Genomic DNA, 22,867 nt, shown 5'->3' with positions numbered 1-22,867 from the left:
GAACTCATTTTCTGAATGAAGCCTGATTATTGGATCTCCTCTGGGTAAACTGAATGAGTGCTATGAGACAGGTCAGGTGCTAAGAATAAACCAAATTGTGTAGAAAAAAATGTTTTTGTATGTTTTTAGAATTTGAGAGGCTTGTTTTCCCATTTAAAAGAACAACACAGATGCATTCTGCTACATTTGTTGATATTAAAACAGTTTTGACAAATTACACTGTGGATTTTTATATAAAAATACACTCAAAAACATATCCTCACAAGAATTTAATCATATTTAACAGTTTTAAAAATGAGAGAAACACAAAACATGACAATGATATACACAATATCAGTCGATGGTTGCAACAGATACAGCAGATCCACATCCTGATTGGTCCTTTAGAGCCTGACGGCTGAGTCTGCTTTGCTCAAGGCAGAGTTTAGCGAGTGAATGAACGGACGTGTCGGCCCCGTCCGCCTCCGCTTCCTCCGCTGCTGAACTTCCCTTGACCACGTCCACCTCCACTTACTCCACCTCCTCCCACACCAACTCCACCACTCAGCCAGGACAGGCCTGTCCCTCTGCCTCTGGTGGCTCTGTCTCGAGGAGCCAATCGGTAAGCACCTGAAGAGTTAGAGAGAGGGGTCAGTAACTGTTTGATAGAGCTGTAGGGTGAGCTAAAGAGCCATTCAGAATATTTATTAGTGAGGTCTTTTTTGCAGCTTTAATGATTTGAAAGAAGTCACCACTGAGGGAAACATCCAGAAGGTGGCACTAGTGTAAAATAGTGGTTGAGCGATATGGTTTTCTTTATAGCCAATGCCTAAAGATTATATATGATTCTTATTACTTTTGTCATATTTAAATACTAATATATATATATATATATATATATATATAGTATTTAAATAATATAGTATATATATTAGGGATGGGCAATATATCGCATGCGATTCTCACGCGCATTTCGTCAGTAAAGCCGGTTCCCTGATTACCGCTAAATCACCATCACCTGCTTTCAAATGGTGCGCCATTTAACAGACAGAGCCGTAGTTCACTGATAAGCCACGCAATATCACGTTCATATCGCAGATGAATCGCCTTCGATAATGAACGCGATATTTGCGTGGCTTATCAGTGAACTACGGCTCTGTCTATTAAATGCCGCACCATTTGAAAGCAGGTGATGGCGATTTAGCGGTAATCAGGGAACCGGCTTTACTGACGAAATGCGCGTGAGAATCGCATGCGATATATTGCCCATCCCTAATATATATATAGTATTTAAATAATATATGAAACATTGATTTATAGATTATATACATTTTTATAATGTATCACTTAAGTTTAAAAGTGATTGACCTATATTTTTAAAAGCCAGAAGCTTATGATTTGTAAATAGAATTATTTTGTATACATATTTATATTCTATTTTAGAAATATTTATAAATATGTTTATATTATATAAATTTAGCTGGGCCATATGATTTTAATAATTATTAAAGTAAACGTTATTAAATACTTTAATTATAAATTAAGTAGTAAAAATATTTAAAAATAAAAAAATGCGTTATCTGTTTATTATCTACACAAAACCTGTCGGTAGATTTTTAAAGTGATGCAGTGAAACTAGTTAAATTACCGTCAATCGGTCAAGCAGGCATGGTCATCAGCAGCTGCTGAACATCCCAAAATAGTGAAATACTAACCAATCGATCTGCCTGATCAATATATTGCTCTTGTTCATTTGAAACCCTTATAAGCTGTCAATGTCATGTTTGATGGTGATTAAATGGCTATTATATAGTGTTTCTATTATTTTTAAAAAAAGGATGGGGGGCCTACCTGTAGGTGGCTGTCTGGAGGGTAACGGTCGGGTGAAGTTGCTTTGTCCTCCACGAGGTTCGCTGTAAGTCCCTCTGTGAGTGACAGCTGTCACCGGAGTGCTCCAAGCAGAGCCTCGACCACCTTCACGCCGTGGATAGTTACCTAAAACACAAATTATTTTAAATGGTTTAATCAGCCACATATAAAAATAGTACAGAGTATATATGTGCTGAATTAAACATATGCGTGTACCAGCGAGCAGAACACTCTTGGGGGCAGGTGGAGTGAAGAAGCGGGTGTGACTCTGGAAGCCTCTCCCTCTGGTTCCTCCAGTGAACAAGCCTCTAGTTGGTGGCTTGGCTCCTCCTCCCTTTGGTGGTCGTTTGGGCAAGGCCAGGCCAGTGGGCGGACCTACGTCCTTGAACTCTGCGGCAAGGAAATCATCTACATGCATGGAAGGAGGCCGACTGGTGTTCTGCTTGCGCTGGCGGAAAATGTCATGTGGACGACAGAGCTGGCCAAATGCACCACGACCGCGACCCCGAGGGGCCGCCATGATATGAGCTCGTTTTGCAGGCTCCACATAATCTGACTTCCCACTAAAAACAAAGAAAATGATTTGTTGAGTTCATATATTCAAGGTAAAATAGTAATCTCAGACTAGAACGGTGTTTACCTGGATGTGATGAAGGTCTCATGTTTGTGCTTGCCCAGTCTGAAGCCTTTGGTTGGTTTGCTGTGTCCTGGTGAAGTGGGTTCACTTAGGAATGACCGTTCTAACTCCGCTTTTAGGTCTAAGTCTGGACAACACTGCTGGGCCAGAGCAACTAGGTCTACTTTTACCTGCAGCACATACATTTACAATGACCACATGAATCAATAAAAATTAGTAATTTAAGATTCAGAATCACAAAAGTTAAAATTAATCTTTATTCTAAAACTTGATGCTAGCATCTATTTATGTAGCTCTCCAATTGTTAAAATACATATTTTAAAAACACAAATAGATTTCTTGTTCCTTCAAATACATATCCTCACCATGTCTACTTCTGTCTCCATCTCATCTGACTGGAATGGAGAGAACCACAGGGCCTTTAACTGCTCATCCAGGACATCTGAGAGAACATAAACTGTCCTGAAAGTAGAGAAACAAAAGAATGAGGGGAGAGTGAGGGGGATGTAACATTGGAGACACATTTTCAGGATGCAATGATATAGAATTTGATCTGTATCAAGTAATTGCATTAAATACAAGGAATGTCTGAAGCTACAAATGTACAAAATCAACTAATTGGTAGGTTGTCTGAACAACTTATTGATTAACTGGCCTGTATAATTAGGTTGCTTTCAGGTTCACTTGACCCCAGTTAGACATATTTCGACATTTTTTATGTTAAAAAAAAAAAAAAAAAAACCAGCTAGATGTACAACAGAAATGGAATAGAATGCATTTAAAAAAAAAAAAAAATGTAATTTTGCCATTTTTTTTATTGGGTCAGGACAGTACAGCGAATTGACAGGAAGAAAAGTGAGACAGGATGAAGAAAAGACCAAAAGTTGGGACTTGAACTCAGGTTGTCTGATGTCATAGTGCTACCCACAAGGCTATCGGCTCCTACAACTATATTTAACCTAAAAATCACAATGCTTAGGACACTCTAAGAAGTGTGCCATTTTAAACATGCAAAGTTCCATGGGTTTTTACCATGTAAACAGATTACTAAAACGACGCTAATAGAAAAGAAAAAAAAAAATAGATAGATGATAATTGACTAGTCTGGAGCCTGACAACTAATTGACAATTGTGACCCATCCCTATTTAGTTTCCCCATTTGACTCACTACACTCACACGTGTTATTTTAGTATCATTTAGATACTATAGTTTATAAATATTTTGAATTAGTTTTTATTTTTATATATTCTGTTTTCATTTTAAATTTTAGTTAGTGTTTTGTGTTTTTATTTGTTTTTTTATGTCTATATAGTTATTTTTATTTCAGTTTTAGTAATTTTAGTATATCAGGTTAAACTAAATGAAAATGAGAATTATTATATAAAATAGTTTTTTTATATTTTATTTTATATAACTTTTATTACAGTTTTATTTTTATATAACCATCATCACCCTGTCACACACACATAATTACTCTCTCTGTCCATATTACCTGTGATTGAACTGTGTCTGAAGGGGCTCTGGTGCAGGTAAAGTGGGCTCAGTTTCAGGCTCTACATTAGTTGTAGCATCTCCAGAACTTTCGATAATCTGTCGCAGTCCAGCCACATTCTCGAGCAGAGTTTCCAAAGACTCATCCTCCTTACAGAGCTTCTGCACACGAGGAAATGATACAGAGTAGGAGAAGATTAATATGAGGGTCTCCTTTCATGCAGGCTATAGGGCACAACTTAATTATGATGTATAACCTAAGCTGCCGCATGTACCATGATATGCTTCTCCAGTTCTGATAACGGATGCTCCCCTGAGTCCTCCTTCCACTGCAGCAGCTGCTTCATGTCGCTCACACTAAGCGCCAAAGATCGACTGTCTATGTCTTCATCCTAAAATCAAAAATGAATGAATGAATATGTATTAGCATATACATAAATGCATATACACACACAAATAAATGTGAACTTATTCTGTTGTCAGCCTACCATAGTTTCACTGTTCAGAATCTGTCTCAAAAAGTCGAACAGCACTGAAAGAAGCTCAGCGAACTCTTTATTTAAGGACGCGGTTTCCCTGCGGATCAGAGATGAAACGGCCAAGCTGTGTTTCTTCAAAGAGCTGCAACACAAACACAAGAACATTAACCACAAATATAACACACAAAAACAGTTTACATTTTCATATTACTGCAAAGAAGTCAAGGGATGCTACGATAATTATTTTCAAGTTATGGCTGATAAAGAATAAATAGACAATATTAAAATCCTATATTATTTTGTCTAAATAAATAAAAAATAAAGGCATCCCAACATAATGTACAGTATGAAAAATGCATATTCATTTTGAGATTAGGTAAAGACTACATTTAACTGGGAAAAATATCATTTTAAAAGTAAGCGCAGAGGAAAATAACCATGCACAATAAAATTTCCAATATTTCACAATGATTAAAAAAAATCTCCAATATTGAGTGATAGATAAAAAATAAATAGACATCAAAGGCATTGTGACACCTTTTGAGGTGATAGAGACCATAGTCGTGCTCTGTGAGAAACATCATGGTTCGCAGACATGTGAGCTGGAGTGTGTAGCTGCTGTGTGTATTTCCCAACACTTCCAACATCCCATCACATATGCACGTCATCATGTCTCTGGTCGGCAGCGAGTTGGCCAGCTGCTCTGCCTCGGACACTGACGCTTCACCCGAGCCACTCACGACCAGTGACACGTCCTGGTCACAGAGTGATTGAAAGATGGAAGCTGTCAATTCAGCGTTCTGCTGCGCTGACAGGCCGGCATCTGCGGGTAGGACAAGCATGGCGAGCAGAGAGGGAAGAAGCTCTGATAGTTTGTCCTCCACTTTCCCATCACTCCGCCCCTCAATGCGTGCAGATCCACTCAGCAGAGCCAACATGGCCGTCTTGCAAGCCCGTTGAGATGCAAGAGAGTCGAGGAGGGCTAGTAACCTTGTCAAGCGTGAGCCAGCTGCCTCCCTAAACACACAAAACACAATCCATTTGAGCCGTCTGGAATATACACGCACACTAATCCATCCATGACAGATTATTAATTTTTAACTGAATTACACTGTATGCCAATTATTCAAATTAATCTTAATTAACTGCATATAACTGAAAGACATTACATAACTGCTGAAGACAAAAGCAAGGGCCTGCAGCTGTACTAGAGGGGGTCTGCCAGTTATTTATCACATTTGACCAAATTACAATTCCTACATTTGTAAATATTTATTTAAAAAAAAAAAGAAAACAAAATTTTATAACTGTGCAATATTTTTTAGCAAGTAATTTTACAATTATTAATTTAAATAATAATTGTATATATATATATATATATATATATATATATATATATACACAGTACAGTCCAAAAGTTTGGAACCACTGAGATTTTTAATGTTTTTAAAAGAAGTTTCATCTGCTCACCAAGGCTACATTTATACAGTAAAAAAACAGTAATATTGTGAAATATTATTACAATTTAAAATAACTGTGTACTATTTAAATATATTTGACAAAGCAATTTATTCCTGTGATGCAAAGCTGAATTTTCAGCATCGTTACTCCAGTCTTCAGTGTCACATGATCCTTCAGAAATCATTCTAATATGCTGATTTGCTGCTCAATAAACATTTATGATTATTTTCAATGTTGAGAACAGTTGTGTACTTTTTTTTTTCCCAGGATTCCTTGATGAATAGAAAGTTCAAAAGAACAGCATTTATCTGAAATACAAAGCTTCTGTAGCATTATACACTACCGTTCAAAAGTTTGGGGTCAGTAAGAATTTTCATTTTTATTTTTTTGAAAAGAAATTAAAGAAATGAATACTTTTATTCAGCAAGGATGCATTAAATCAATCAAAAGTGGCAGTAAAGACATTTATAATGTTACAAAAGATTAGATTTCAGATAAACACTGTTCTTTTGAACTTTCTATTCATCAAATAATCTTGAAAAAAAATATTGTACACAAATATTTTGTACAATTGTACACATTAAATGTTTCTTGAGCAGCAGATCAGCATATTAGAATGATTTCTGAAGGATCATGTGACACTGAAGACTGGAGTAATGATGCTGAAAATTCAGCTTTGCATCACAGGAATAAATTACTTTGTGAAATATATTCAAATAGAAAACAGTTATTTTAAATTGTAATAATATTTCACAATATTACTGTTTTTACTGTATTTTTAATTAAATAAATGTAGCCTTGGTGAGCAGACGAAACTTCTTTTAAAAACATTAAAAATCTTAGTGGTTCCAAACTTTTGGACTGTACTGTATATATATAATAAACATACTCCACACGGCTCCGGGGGGGTTAATAAAGGCCTTCTGAAGCGAAGTCATGCGTTTGTGTAACAAAAATATCCATATTTAACAAGTTATGAAGTAAAATATCTAGCTTCCGCCAGACCGTCTTCTGTATTCAGCGACATCAGTTAAGCTTTTTTCATAAGTTTAATACAGAAGGCGGTCTGGCCGTGTGGAGGACGTTTATGATGGATGGATGCACTTTCTTCAGCTCATACTCGTTGGGTCCGTTCACTGCCATTATAAAACTTGGATGCGTCAGGATATTTATTAATATAACTCTGATTGTGTTCATCAGAAAGAAGAAAGTCATATACACCTAGGATGGCTTGAGAGGGTAAGTAAAGTTTTGGGTAATTTTCATTTTAAAGTGAACTAATCCTTTAATGTGATAAAAGTGGCCTTACTGTTGCATTTCCTCCTGCAGCTGCTCCAGCAATGTCCTCATCACCAGAGTCGCAGTGGGTGCAGCAAGATCGCAGAGCTGTACACATACACGGCGGAGCATGGATAGGAGAGGCGGACAGCTGCTGACACACACGCACCTTAGCACTTCCTGTAATACTCTAGCCTGGGCGTGTAAGTGCACACTCCACAACTTTCGTGTGTTCATTGCAACCCCGATGTCTTGCACTGATAGTGCCTGAGAGAGCAAGAGGGAATTGGCAAGAGAATGAATTAATGAAACTATTTTCTACAGATACTTTTAATTAATGAACCATATAGTTACACAATGTCGCTAGGCAGCTAACTAGGGTTTGAAACATAGCTCCTGTATGTGGGACAATCAGCAGCAAGCAATGACAGGTGCTTGTTGCCGTGTATGTGTGTTCAGTACCTGTGTGGTCTGCATGGGCAGAGGCAGAGGAAGCAGTTCTGACAGCAGACTGAGGCTGCTATAGATGTTCTCTGGAGCAGCCAGTATAGAGTTCAACACTTCCTTCAGCATCAGAGACCAGCTGTTTCCAGCCACGGTCTCCTCTGAACCCGTCTCCTGTTCACTAACCGCATGTGTAAATGTTAACATTATCTCTGTCACATCTCCCTGGATACGCAGCTCCTCTGCATCCAGGCGACCAGTTGTCGGCGTGGAGCAGAGGATCTTGTGTAGGGCGACACAGACGGAGGGCACACGCACGTCACGGAACTCACAGGTTCCCCCGCACAGCAGCTCTGTCAGCATGGCTCGGATGAGTCTCAGTGAGCAGGAGGCCACTGACAGCATCATGAGTCGCTGCGCTATGGGACCCATTGGCCCATGTAGTCGCCATGGCAGCAGCAGCAGTGATGTAAGCTTCTGGAGGACTTTAATAAAAGTGTCCATCCCCTCTGCACTGAAGAGAGCTATGATGGCCTGATTCCACTTCAAGTCTTTCTGCTGACCTACACACACACACACACAATAAGTCATATCAGGACACTTAAGCTAATATTTTCATTGGTATTTACAAGTGTTGTTGTCACAATACTATTTCAGTAGTCTTACACTCTAAACAATTCTCTACAATTTAGATAATGCAGCAAAATATATATGTTGTTTTATATTGCACTTTTAAGCAATGTTAAGTGCATTAATTCTGCAAATCCTAACGCACAAATCTGATATGTTTTACAAATTTAATTTGATTTTGTTGATTTCGTCTGTTTAGTATCTAGCTAAGACAAGCAGAGTTAAAGCTGCAATATGTAATATTTTCTGCCCGCTAGAGGTCTCTAGAGGTCTGTTCAAAACAAAGGTGTAGCTTGATGATGCCAAGTTTGAGCGTGGAATCTTGGGACATGTGGTCTTGACCTCAACAGCCGGTGGAAAAGAATTGGGATAGGACTCGGGAAGAAATCATGTTCATGGATGCGATTATTAACGTTACTGTAGTATGAAGCGGAGCAGGACCGAGTGTTGTGGAACACACACCTCACGAACAGCGGAACTTTTATTATTGTGCCACAGTTGCCGGTGCTGCTTCCGCTTTTCAGATCAAGCGTATGAGGTAACACAGCTCTGTTTATCATATTAGATACATTTGAGTGTGTTGAAAATGATGTTATAGCGTTACTCTGTGCGTTCGCTTGGCGGCTGCTGTGAGACACTTGTTGCACACTGCAGTAAGATAGATCAATATTAGAATATCATATTAAATGCTGGATGTCTTGTGTTGATTAATGGCATGCAATTAATTTTAAAATGTATTGTATGATGGAGAAAATTCTGTTTTATTGTTACTAAAATTAAAGCTGCATCTGATTTTGCTATGTTAGCTACTTCACAAAATAGTGTTTTTCTCTGAGGCATGGTAAAGCATGGTACTCGCAAAAAAATCAAGAAAATTAGAAAACAATAAGACTAAACGTGTTAAGCTATATAACAATAATTAATTTTCTGTCTATAAATGTATCAAAACAGTTGTTCTATTGTCTATTAAAACATGTAAATATTAAAGCGCCTTTGGTGTTTCCATGGTTTCTACAAAATAAAATCGGAAACCGAGGGTAACGCGGGTATGACGCTATTGACAGGAGACTCCTCACACGTCCCGGAGCCTTGGTTAAAATTGCAATTTTCTCACGATTTACAAATAGTTGCAAACATTTGGGATGTTTTAAGTATTCAAGTGAACAAAATATATAACACTGGCCTAGTGGTTTTTGGATATTTTACTGCAAAATTTTATCATATTGCACCTTTAAGATTAAGGCATACAGTAGCTTACCTGCCGCAGAAGTTGGAGGGCAAGCAATGTGGCACAACACTCTGAGAGCACTTACAAGACCCACTCCATCTGCTGTCATCAAGTTCTCCAGATTCTGACAACAGAAACAGCAAGACTTAGTTACTACGCCATATTTAATAATACATTATATCTTTATTATGGTGTAAGCAGTTTATTATGTTATTATTAAGGGTGTTACATTGTTTTCAATGTCTTGATCAATGCTTAACATAAGATCTATCTCTATGATAGATCTCTATCATAACTTCCGAAAATGCCATAAAAGTTTTTATGTGGTTGATAAGCTCACCTGCTTTATGTAGTCAATAAGTGTAGGAATGCCACTGATATCAAAATGTAATTTTTCAAGTGGCTCCAACCACTTAGACAGCTCTGAAAAACACATTTAATCATAGAGGTCAGATGTGAAAGCACTTACATTTACTAAAAATTATACAATGCTTTTTCGACCTTGGAAAAAAATCTTTCTTTTTAATAGATCATGGAACTGGTGGTTTGGCTGACATTGAAGTGTTAGGTGGGCTGCAAAAGAGAAGCAGACTAACCTTGAAGCTTGGCATTGTTTTCATCAGCTTTGCAAACATTAAGAAGTGGAGTGGTATAGTGCTCCATCATACGGAGATCACCTGACGTCTGAATAACCAGCAGTACAAGCATACAGGCATAGTTATACGTTACAGACTTTCTTGCTTTGCCTTCCCTGAGAGAGTGAGAGACAGTCAGCAAATTAGAGAGAACAAGACGTTTAGGAAGAAATATTCATTTTAAATAAAAAAAGATATTGGAGTGCCTCAGGGCACTGTATATGGCCCATTTGACTTTATTAATAACCTCTGTAAATGGTGTAAAAAAAAAATGTATCATCACATTCTAATTTGTTATTACATAGATTACCAAAATATATGCTCTAATAAATCAGACATTTTTTCAAACAACATCACATATTCTCACCCTTGGCCCTCTTTGGCATGGAACTCTACCAGGTTGACCAGACAGCTGAGGTTATTATCCAAGCTAAAAGTGTGCGCAACAGCGTTTCGGCCTGTGCTGCTAAAGCTAATGAGATACAGGCTGTGAAGTGTTGCCAAAACATCTGGATTATCGCCATCTTCAAGCTCTGCCCCGTTCAGCTCAGCAACACCTTGTAGTGCATGTAGAGTTTGCATAAGCCAGACCCAAAAACCATCGTCAATCAACCCCTCTCCACCTGCAGGAGCATCTTCACCCTCACCCTCTGAAAGGGGCGTCAGTGGAGTCAAGTGAGAGGGTGGGGTCAGGTGAGTAAGGGGTGTGAGGAGACGAAGCAGCAAATTGGTGGTTTCGTGCTGGCTAAGAAGGAACAGGAGACCCTGTTGGGACTGGGACAGGAAACGCATCAGCTCTCTGACAGCATGCAGGACTCCGACGTGGGCACATGTAGCTGGATACGACAGAACAACTGCCAGGGATTCCAGAAGGTGACATGCATGCATGTATCTGTAAAATATAAAACAATAATTAAAAGAGATGCTATATATTTGGTTAAAAGATACACTATGTTACTTTTGGCACTCTACAAATTTGAGTGCTTTCTGTCCCTCCATAGACTGCCTTCACAACTGGAACTTTCATAAAGCGTTCGTAAAACTAATCCATATGAATTGAAATTTAATTTAGGCTTTTACTCGCATATAAACATCGATCAGCGAACATACACAGAAGCTCAGCCGAACGAGAATGAACCTCATTGGTAACACAGCACGTTTGAGCTTCCGGAAGAGGTTTGATCTTGTGCATCAATCAGGTTCAGTTGAGCTTCTGTGTATATTCGCTGGTCAATGTTTATATGTGAGTAAAATAAAGAATTAAATTAAAGAATTAAATCTGTTCATCATATAAAGCGATCTTGTCTCTTCAGAAAATTTGGACTAAACTGCTCAATTCATATGGATTAGTTCTCTTTAAGCGTCAAAGTTCCAATTGTGAAGGCTGTCTATGGAGGGACAGAATGCTGTCAGATTTCATCCAAAAAAAAAAAAAAATCTTCATTTAGGTTCCGAAGAATGACATGAAAGAATGAAAGTCTTACAGGTTTGGCATAATTATTGATAAAATTTTTTGGTGAACTAGCCCTTTAAATCATTCATACAACTAATGTGTTTAAAAATGCTGATGCATTCATTAATGAAACTTTTTAAACGTTATTTTAAATGGCAAATTTATAAGACTTGACCTGAAGAAGGGCAGACGCAGGTAACATGCTCAGTCGATCTCTCTCTCGCTCTCACTGTCTGTTTAGGCTTGTTTAGTGCAAATCTATAGAGCTTCTGTTCAAATCACATTGGTACACGGAGTATAAAAGAGCCAATTGGCGTAAAAAATTACATTCTTCACTCGTTATCATTATTACCTCATTTAACATTCAATACACATGCATGAAGTGTAATACAAAGGCATAGCCTTATGAAAAAAAACATCACGGTTGCTGCGGTTGGCTTGTTAGTATCGCGGTTTTACAATATTGCAGTTATCACGACAACCCTAGATACTGGGCTACTCCGCAGCGGTTGTCGTCCTTCCCGATCTAAAATAGTCAGAATATAAACACTTATTATAGGCATAACGTAGTGATTCAAGATAAGACAAAAAAAACTGTTTGGAAGAAGTATTCATGATATACTCCTTTCATTATATAGATTTTGCAAATTTTGAAAAAAAAAAAAAAAAAAAGTTACATAATATTAATTATCATCACAAAAAAAAACAAGATGTATCAGTTATCTAGCCACATGATACTGACCTGTACAGAGTTGGATAGGGATCATCTCGCTCTGGTGGCCCAGTAATCCGGGCACTGGTGGGAAAAGCTTTCCCAGGAGGCTGGACCATACAGTGCGGTGCTGTCTCCAGCAGGTGGAGCAGTTCCTCCAAGAGACCTTGCAGCCTCTCCAGGTCACCTTCTGACAAAGAGGCAGATTCCAGCAAGGTATCGATGTCCATTGGGCTTTCCCGCTCTAACTCTTGGGTTTCCCTCTCATCTCCCTCCCTCTCAGTGCTTTCTCTGTCTCTCTCTCTTACTTCTCTCTCGCTCTCCTCTCGCTCACCCACCTCCCCTACCGTGGGATGCCGTTCAGCCCAAATGCTGGCTGTCCTCTGTAGGTCAGTCAAAACCTCATAAAAATGTCCCTTATGTAAAATGGCTGCTCCTGCCGTTGCGACACGTACCGTCTGGTCCAACAGAAACAGATCCAGCAGACGCTGGTACCCACTTGTTCCATCAGTGTCATGGTGATGGTCTCTGACCAGGGCCTCAATGCCCTGTGGCTCACTGATGATACTGTCGAGAGAGCGCAGCACATTGAGTTTCAGAGTGGATGAAACGTGCTCTGCAAAAAGCAAGCCCAGAAGGCTGCCAACAATCCCTTTCTCCAGCAGATTCTGCACAGCCTGGGCACCACAGTCAGCCAGGGCAGAGGCCAGTTTGGTTCCTGCTTTGAGCTGGCGCAGGTTCAGAGCTATAGGCTGTGCCAGGGCAGAGTCCAAATTAAGAGCTTCACAGCTCCAGTCAACCAACCGCTTCAACTTTTCGCTCAGCAAATTAGGGTCCTTCATAGAGAGGAAGCTCATCCCTTTTACTAGAAAGGCAGGGATTTCCTCTAGAGCAGTTACCCAGCCTGCCCCTCGCTCTGCCCCCTGCCCCTCCCCCCAGGCCTCTAACAGCTCTGAGAGTTTAGCTGCAGACTCCGCCCACAAGGAGCTTGAGTCCTGGATGTCTACCGTTTTGAGGCGTTTTAGCTCCGCATCATAACGCGTGATGTGCGGAGGGGTGAAGTGCTGGAGAGGTCGGAGGTCACGCTCGTATGGATCATACTGAACAGTTGGTAGTGAGGCGAGGTCCTCAGGTGTGTAGTCCAGGTCAAAGGCAGGCAGCTTGAAAGCCCCACTCTCCAAATCCTCCTCATCACTGGATATCTGCTCATATCCATCATCACCTATAGACAAAAAACAAAACATGTCACACACCAGTTGCCTTTCCAAAGCACAAATAGAAAACAGAACATCTGTTACACTGTCACTGGCTGAGCAAATCTAGCAAGTAACAATTGTCCTCACACGTGAAATATCTGGGTCATTTTTCCAGAGCACCTGGTTTATTCATCCTCACTTCAGTGCCACTTCTCACCTTCTGCATCTTCATCCGTCACCTCATCACCCACTTCATCTTCCTCATCATCTTCATCCGGCTCGCTTCCCTCAGACTGCACATCTTCATCCTCCTCCTCATCAGCCGGCCCCTCGTCATCCTCCGGCTCTGCGTCCGAGTAGGTCTCATCAGCAGGAAGAGACCCTCGCTCAGGTGAGACAGGTTCCAGGTAATCATCACCCTGTTCTGTGTTCTCCACCTTCACCGGACCTAAAGCACAGACAACAAAACAAAGTTCAGTGCTCAGCACTACTTTTTTTCAGTTAAAGGGCCAAAATATAACAAAAATGGAATACTAATAATGTATAGTTGAAAAATTTTGATTTAAACAAGGTTTAAATTTTGTGACATAAAATGAAGAAATAATAAGACTAACTTTTAATTCCACCTTTCACTTGAACTCTTATTCTTACAATATATTATCCGACATGTATTATCGAAAACGTATTAAATTAGGGAAACTCAAAACAGAAGCACTTTGACCACCACTGTATATATACATAATCTTTTCCACATGGACATACACTGACCAGGTGCAGGTAGCGCCTCCTCTTCGTCGTCATCTGGAGGAGGTGGTCCTGGTGGGGTCCGTGGTCCTCTGGGTTGTGGTCTGGGTGGGCTGCCGTTAAACTGCTCTTCATTCTCCCACTCTGCTAGAGATTCAAACACACACACGCGCGTTTAATGTTTCACATGAGGCAATGACATTATATATTTGTGTATAAAAATGTTTGTGCTGACCAAGCTTAATGTTCCTCTTGGATCCCAGCTGCTGCTGTTGGGGCGGAGGGGGTGGAGGAGGTGGTGGAGAGTCCCGCTCGTGGCTGTGAGGGCGCTCTGCTGTGCCATACACTGCCAACGTCAGGCATGTGTACCAACCACGCAGGACCAACCCATCTGTGTTTATCTACAATAACAAAAGACAAAATGAAAATTTGGACATGGTGTGAGACTCTAGAGGGGAGGAGCAAAAAGTCTCGCTCAGTCCAAAACACAAATTAAGGCTGATTTGCCTACAAGCCATGTGAGTTCAGGAGCTGACAGCTTTAATCATTACAGAGGTATGTGCAAATACATTGTGGATTCCGGAAAATGCTTTTCAAGTATTTATTAAGCAGAGGAAAGTTGCCGTCAGCAGTTTTGGAGAAACCACAAACATATTGGTGCATGCGTGTTTTACATGGAAATACGATGCTGGGCTGTAATGAGGGGGTCTCTTACCTTTCCATTAGGCCTGAAGATGATTGATTTGTTCTCATCATACTCAAGGCTAGTGTGAAACAAACACCAACATCAATGATTTGAACAATCAAAGAGTACATGCATCTATACAGCTATAGATTTGTGAGATGGCATACTGTATTTCTCGCTGAGCCTGTCCTGCACAGGTGTGCATGTGTATGTGTGAGTTTATTTAGTACCTGCCCAGCCTGTCAAACACCGGAGCGTTGGGTTTGGACACATTGTTGAAGAACAGGTCCAACTGGAATGCGTGAGGGGCTGTTTCCCTGATGATACACAGGAAAGGGGCATTGTAACCGTCAAAACCCAAACCTGAAACCCCTATCTGCCATCAGCAGTCATTTTCTGTCTAATAAAACTTCCTGTAAATCAGTTAGCCTGCAGGAATCATTAAAATATAAATCCCTTTTTAGTACAGATGTTCAACATGTATTAAATAGTTTTATATAGTTTGTCCTAACAAAACAAACATTCCTTTTCTCTCATTCTTCTTTTAACAAGTCTGGAGACAAGAAGGATGAGGGATGAGATCATGGGAAAAGCTGAGAGTGGTCAGAGAATAGGGGGTGTGGTGGATCTGTTTTTAAAGAAGGAACAATAGCGACCACAGAAACCTTTTCCAATTTCCTCAACTGTCCTCCAGCCATTTCACTTCACTCATGTCCTATTGTGTGCTACAGAAACATTGGGATGGTTTGTACACACTATAAACATGGTAGAAGCACATTTAACTGTCATAATATATGTAGTGAAAATTAGGGATGTTAAAAACATCTCTTGCATATTTACAAGATTGTCTAATCGTATATTGTCTGAGTGTGATATTTATTTTTTTATTCGGCAAGGATGCATTAAATTGATCAAAATTGACATTAAATACATTAATAATGTTATAAAATATTTTTTTAAACAAATGCTGTTCTGTTTTCAACATTGAGAATAATAAGAAATGTTCATTGAGCACCAAATCTGCATATTAGAATGATTTCTGAAGGATCATGTGACACTGGAGTAACGATGCTGAAAAGTCAGATTTGACAACACATGCCATCACAGGAATAAATTACATTTTAAATCCAAAACTTTTCAACAGTGGTGTATAATAACGGAAAATTTGCTCAAAGCAGTCGACTTAAAATAATTATATTGAAATTTTTCATTAAAGGCAGTGAATTCAATAGACGTAGCATTGGTTCTTTAAAAGGGATGAGACATCACGTAACCTTTTTTTGAGATTTAAAGCTGTTAGCCTATCAGCATGAAAAAATGCTCTCACTCTAAATGCATCCTATTGTGTTAGAAAATATGAACTGCTAGAAATAAAAAGTTGCCCTCACTAACCAACTAGTTGGTGGTTGGATGACCAGCCAACTACGGCTGTTAAACGATTAGTCAACCATCCTAACCCATCCTCAATGAAAGAACACTTTCAGGCAATGTGGATGTACAATATGTAGAGGGATTCAATGTAGAAGTGTGTGTGTGTGTGTGTGTGTGTGTGTGTGTGTGTGTGTGTGTGTTCTCACCCAAATGCTCTGCTGTCAGGCAGGTTGCTGTGTGCTTTGATGCCAGGGGGAATGACTCTTACTTCTGTGATCAAGACACCATAAGGAAACCGCACAACATCCACATTTGTCAACTTGTAAGAGAACAGACACAGAAAAATGTTAAGAAGCTTATCAAGACAAGGATAAATGTTATCACAGATAGACTGATGCAAAGGCTAGATTTCTCATACACACACCCTGACAGAGCAGCCAACCAGAAAAAAACAATCAGGCTTATTCAACTGTTAAAGTCTTGGAATTAAGATTCCTAGGGTTCAAAGTATTCAGAAACACAAAAGCATTCCCAGAAATGAAGCTCTTATTGAAAATGGCAGAACGGCATATACAGTCCCTTTCCTCGACAAACTGTAATAGGGCAACAGGCCTGTCCAACCTGTTTCTAAAGAGCTGTTGGAATACACCGGTGGGGTGGCAGATTGCTGCAACAATACAAAAGCACTCATCAACCACAAGCATACATACACACCCAAATAAGACCAAATTCCAGGACAACAGACCCGTTTCCAGCCTTTACTAACAGGACACTATGTAAAACACTGGAGTGAGGAGAAATGTAAGAAGCATGTAAAGCAGGGGTCGGCAACCTTTTTGTCATGAAGTGCAATTTTTAAATTTTCAAGTTAATCACTGTGCCACAACACTGATCGGATAGCTATGCATTTTGTTACAACTGTTCCATTTACACTTGGCAACATGTGTTTCCGCAAAAGTAAATATTTATCTAATCTTCAATTCTGGCACTATATGCAAATTCAACAGTTCACATCAATGAAACCAAGGTATGAGTGTAATTTTATTTAATATAAGATAATTTAAAGATCAAAGACCACAATTGGAGAGAGAGCGAAATCAGCAGTCTCATTAATTTAGTCTCATTACTTTTAATGAAGATGATTAATTTGCGGCAGTTTGCACATGGGCTTGCTGAAGTGATTCTCAGTTACTCCTCCACGGCGGGCTATATCTGTGGTGATGCGTATTGCAGTGGCGCTGTCATATCTGGCTAACAGAAGCCGTTATACCACACTCTTGCATGTTTATTATTTTATACCATTTTGGGAGGAGTAAAATTTACATATGTGGCTTCAACAACCAGATGCATTTTGTTCAGTTTCACCTGGAACACGAAAAAAATGCCCTCTCTTTCGGAGGGCATTTATCCCTGGTCTTTTCACAATTGGATAGCTATCCAATCAGAGAGAACACATGAAGTGACAAGGTATGCATGAGAGGAGTGTTCAAATGCATCACAGTCATATTGATGTGTGTGGAATGTTTAATAGGACTCTATATATTTGGTTGAATATCTCAGAAATTTATAGCATTAACTATGTGTGTAGCTGTCAGTAAGTAACTTGTGCGCATGATGAGCAGTGGTCGCACTAGTGGTTTGTCAGAGCTGCGTGCTTTCGTTGACTTTTGAAGCAGTTTAATTCTCACACTCAAAATGTAGATGTGTGTGTAGGTGCAAGGTCTTTTATCTGAATGAAATACATACACCTCTCTCACTTTTGCTCACATGCCAGCAATTACTCCTCTGCGTGCCATATGTTGACAACCACTGATGTAAAGAAACTTTAGATACAGAATTAAAATCCATGCATGCCAGGTAACCACAACCAGTTAAGAACTATAATTGATCTTTATAGTTATCCAATTATATTATGCTGAAAGCATATGAGGCTGGTTCTCTTATAATGCGAGGACATTATTTTAGAGAGGTGAATGTAATGAATGTATGTTTTGTCAACATTTAGTTATAATTTATGATGTGTTTTCACTTGCTCCTGCGGTAAATTTCTGGATAATGATGATAGGAAACCCCCCCCCCCCCACCGAGCTCACGACTGCCTTAAACAGCATAAACAAAGTTCAAACAGCTAATATAACCCTCAAAATGGATCTTTACAAAGTGTTCGTCATGCAACGTGTCTAATCGCGCAAGTATGGTATTTATTTGGATGTTTACATTTGATTCTGAATGAGTTTGATAGTGCTCTGTGGCTAAAGCTAACATTACACACTGTTGGAGAGATTTATAAAGAATGAAGTTGTGTTTATGAATTATACAGACTGCAAGTGTTTAAAAAATGAAAATAATGACAGTCTTGTCTCCGTGAATACAGTAAGAAACTATGGTAACTTTAACCACATTTAACAGTACATTAGCAACATGCTAACGAAACATTTAGAAAGACAATTTACAAATATCACTAAAAATATCATGGATCATGTCAGTTATTATCCATCCATCTGCCATTTTTCGCTATTGTCCTTGCTTGCATACCTAGTCTGATGATTCAGCTGTGCACAGATCCAGACGTTTATATTGCCTGCCCTTGTCTAATGCCTTGAGCTGGCATATGTAAATATTGGGGGCGTACATATTAATGATCCCGACTGTTACGTAACAGTCAGTGTTATGTTGAGATTCGCCTGTTCTTCGGAGGTCTTTTAAACAAATGAGATTTATATAAGAAGGAGGAAACAATGGTGTTTGAGACTCACTGTATGTCATTTCCATGTACTGAACTCTTGTTATTCAGCTATGCCAAGGTAAATTAAATTTTCAATTCTAGGGCACCTTTAAAGGGATCCTACTGCACCCCAGAACTCATCCTCATGCAGTCCCAGTTGTATATGGCTTACTTTCTTCAGATGAACACAAAGATTTTTAGAAAAATAATCAATCTCTGTGAGTCCATACAGTGCAAGTGTATGAGACCCCTGAAGCTGACGCTTTTAAAATCATGAGAAATTAACACAATGGTAAACCATAGGACCCCAGTTAATGAAACAATGTATTCTGAAGCAAAATGACAAGTGTGTCTAAGAAAAAAAAAAAACTTTAACTGTAAACTTTAACTATCTGGCCAACTGTCATGAGTTCATGCTTGAAGTAAACGTCAGCACATTGTGAAGCCTGAGAAGTGACATCCTCTGTGCTTCCGCATCACTTTTTGTGCTTACAGAGATTGATTATTTTTATAAAAATCTCTGCTTGTGTTTCACAGAAGAAAAAGTCATGCACATCTGGGATGGCATGAGGATGAGTAAATTATGAGAGATTTATAACATAATTATATAATGTACTGTTACATATAACAGTACATTATATACAGAATCACAAGATACACAGAACAAAACAAACAACTATGGTCAAATTTTAAAGTCAGCATGAAACAAGTTGCCATTGCCTTTTCTTTCCTATTGTGTTGTATATCAAGGAGAAGCAGCTTCTTGAACAAGAAAAAATGTAGGACGGGACTTGATTTTGTCCATCTGGTATTGACTGAATCATTACGGTTTGCCATTGCTGTGATCTCATGTGAGGTTGTCCTCACATGAAATAAAGAAAAAATAATGATGTGCCCAGATAAATCATTGATAATAAATACTGCAATATTCAAAAAAAGAAAAGAAAAAAGAATTACCTATTTTGATTTCATGGTGAAGAAATATGAACTCAAGTATATGAAACAAAATTCAAATATTAATCTCTTCAGCAAAAAGATACATTAAATACAGGGGTTTCTTTTTATTGAGGTCAAATTCCTTGCACATTCCTTACCCCGGCTGCCTCAGAAAAGTTCTATACATTACAGACAAACACCTTGTTTACATGCACATGCGGTGCTGTCACATAAACATGCCCGCGAGCTCATCTGAGCACCAGGAGCGTTATTGAACAAGCAACGGCTTCTACGTCTACAACAATATATGAGCATGTTATGGTCAAATATATCTAATCGTTGGTTTATCACAGTACATGCTGCTTGTTAATAGCAACTGCATACGCTGCCAACAACAACAACAACAACAATATCGCCACGAGTTTGTTTGCTCTGGGGAACAACTTATATCTAACGTCAGGTTTGCTCTGCCGCACAACATCTATAGTCTGATAACGTAATTGTTTTAAAATAAGAATAACGTGTTTTTATGAAAATGTAAATTCTATCTAGAATCAACTGAATATGTATGAATTACTGTGCTAATTAGCAAGCTAACTGTTTACAGCGCACAATGCGTTATTACAATGGAAACTTTAAGAACGCGCAAAAACAATTTGACGTCTGTTATACGTTATAGTCTCTGCAACATGCGGTTAAAAGACACGGGTGAAGATGGAAAACTCCGCAAGTTTACCTCTGCACTTTGATGCTTGAACGTGTCTAAAAAGAGCAGCTCCATTGCAGAATCCCCCGCCATCTTTCTTGGTCACATTAGGACTTCCGGTAAAGAAAATACTTCCGGAGTTTTCAGTAGTGTCGGATGTGTTGTAGTAGGATATCACTAGATTTTTGTAAATGCAAATAACATGCTCTAAAACATTTCAGTAAAGCCATATGAACAAAAATATTTTAGTAATGGCAACTAGATTTCAATAATTGCTCTGTATATAAATCATATAATTGTGCACATGTAGCCTACGAAAGTGGTAATAGATTATACAAAAGTTTAATAATAGACTACGTTTCAAAAGTAACATAAACCATATACAACAACACTTTAAAAATGTATTGGCTACATTAAAATATTCTCAAATTCACATTTTCTGAATTAAATTATCATATTTAAAGGTTTTCAATAAAACATTATTAAAGGATTAGTTCACTTTCAAATAAAAATGTACTGATAATTTACTCACCCCCATGTCATCCAAGATATCCATGCCCTTCTTTCTTCAGTCGAAAAGAAATTAAGGTGTTTGATGAAAACATTCCAGTATTATTCTCCTTATAGTGGGCTTCAATGTCCTCCAGACGGTTGAAGGTCAAAATGACAGTTTCAGTGCAGCTTCAAATGGCTTTAAACAATACCAGATGAGGAATAAGGGTCTTATCTAGTGAAACAATCGGTCATTTTCGGAAAAAAAAAATGTAAATGTATATGCTTTATATAAACAAATGATCGCCTTCCAAGTGGTTCCGCCAAAACCGCACTTTTCATATTCTTCAAAAAGCTTACGTTGAATGTCCTACGTCTTCCCTATTCTACTTATGGAACGAACGCAGCGCCAGTTCCATTTTTTCCGTAAGTAGAATAGGGAAGGCATAGGACATACAGCGTACCATTGAAAGCCCTTTGAAGCTGCACTGAAACTGAAACACTATAAGGAGAATAATCCTGGAATGTTTTCATCAAAAACTTTAATTTCGTTTCGATTGAAGAAAGAAGGACATGGACATCTTGGATGACATGGGGGTGAGTAAATTATCAGGAAAATTTTATTTGAAAGTGAACTAATCCTTTAAAAAGGAATTACTGGAATTTTTGAGTGATTCTCGCAGATAAATAAAAGAAGTCTAGTGCTGTTGGAAATAGGCAGATAATGGATTGGGTTCTTCTTAACTCCTTATAAATAATGAGGAAGCCGCTTATCAGGCAAGTTAAACAAGAGAGTAATTTCACTAGCCAATAGGCCTATAGCACAGAAGAACAAAAGAAGAAAAGAAAAAAAACATTATAAAGTCAAAGACTTTAACTAATCTTTTGCTTTAACATTTTACATATTTCCCCATCTCATAATAACATAAGGGAAGCCTCTTGACAAATTATGCATCTTCATTCTCCTAAGGACCTGAAAGAGTCCGATAACAGGTGCTAACAAAGCAAGAAAACAATGCTAAAGGGTAATAATAAAAGCACTCAAACTTTGAATTAAGGAAAATATTAAAATCCTTCAATGATTTTCTTGGTGCAGCACCTAACAGACTTGCCACATATTGCTGGAGGTGCAAGAGCTGGTTGGGCAAGAGTTGCGAATACTCTGTTAATGACATAAAGCGCTGAGGTTTGATAAACTATCCACTGAAGTGAGCAAATATGATTATCGCAAAAGAAGGAAGTGACATTTAACCAATAAGCCTACAGTTTTGCTTCTGTTGCATTGATTTATCAGACAAATAAACAGACATTTCCCACTCTTTTTATCTCAATAAAGTGATGGCAAAATCATGTGTTGGTAAAGCTTTTTGCTTGCGGGGGATTGTATGCTTGCTTTCTATCTATCTTTCTTTCTCTATGACTGTAATGGTAATAATAAAGAATAGGCTACACTTACTGTTATGACTGCTTTATAAAAGATGACTCTGCCAATTACACTGGCTTAAATATAAAGACGTTCCTTGTGGTTTAGATATTGGCTATTGTAAGTTTATGGATTTGTTTTGTCAGACTAATATTTACCTAGTTAATAGTACCATTTTAAAATGATTGTGAAAGGCCTTAGGATTTTACACATTAGCTAGGCCTACGTCCTGTTCGCGTTTGATGGCAGGTGAGCAGGTGTTAACGCTGGGTTATTTTATTAGTGGAGTGTG

The 22,867-nt window shown here is 38.6% G+C and overlaps 1 protein-coding gene across 2 annotated transcripts; it reads right to left on the bottom strand.

Annotated features, from left to right (window-relative positions):
* Positions 1–254: 254 nt before the first annotated feature.
* Positions 255–20,846, bottom strand: virma (vir like m6A methyltransferase associated). Of its 2 annotated transcripts, none has more exons than XM_048211624.1 (23): positions 20,691–20,846; positions 16,500–16,612; positions 15,153–15,239; positions 14,953–15,001; positions 14,473–14,638; positions 14,262–14,384; positions 13,711–13,941; positions 12,328–13,519; positions 10,500–11,024; positions 10,094–10,248; positions 9,838–9,920; positions 9,528–9,621; positions 7,658–8,202; positions 7,227–7,462; positions 4,994–5,473; positions 4,466–4,598; positions 4,253–4,369; positions 3,979–4,139; positions 2,851–2,947; positions 2,489–2,655; positions 2,065–2,411; positions 1,831–1,974; positions 255–609 (listed from the first exon to the last, which is right to left on the bottom strand). In XM_048211624.1, the coding sequence occupies exons 1-23, from the start codon at positions 20,751–20,753 to the stop codon at positions 425–427; spliced, it is 5,493 nt and encodes a 1,830-aa protein (XP_048067581.1). In that variant the 5' UTR covers positions 20,754–20,846; the 3' UTR covers positions 255–424. The 2 variants fall into 2 exon arrangements, with proteins under 2 accessions (XP_048067581.1, XP_048067582.1); XM_048211625.1 differs by having other exon boundaries at positions 14,262–14,381.
* Between the last annotated feature and the right edge of the window lie 2,021 nt (positions 20,847–22,867).

This window comes from Megalobrama amblycephala, linkage group LG13, assembly GCF_018812025.1.
Source record: "Megalobrama amblycephala isolate DHTTF-2021 linkage group LG13, ASM1881202v1, whole genome shotgun sequence".
NCBI lineage: Eukaryota > Metazoa > Chordata > Actinopteri > Cypriniformes > Xenocyprididae > Megalobrama > Megalobrama amblycephala.
The sequence above is the reverse complement of the archived record's forward strand: the minus strand, read 5'-3'. Positions and strand labels throughout refer to the sequence as shown.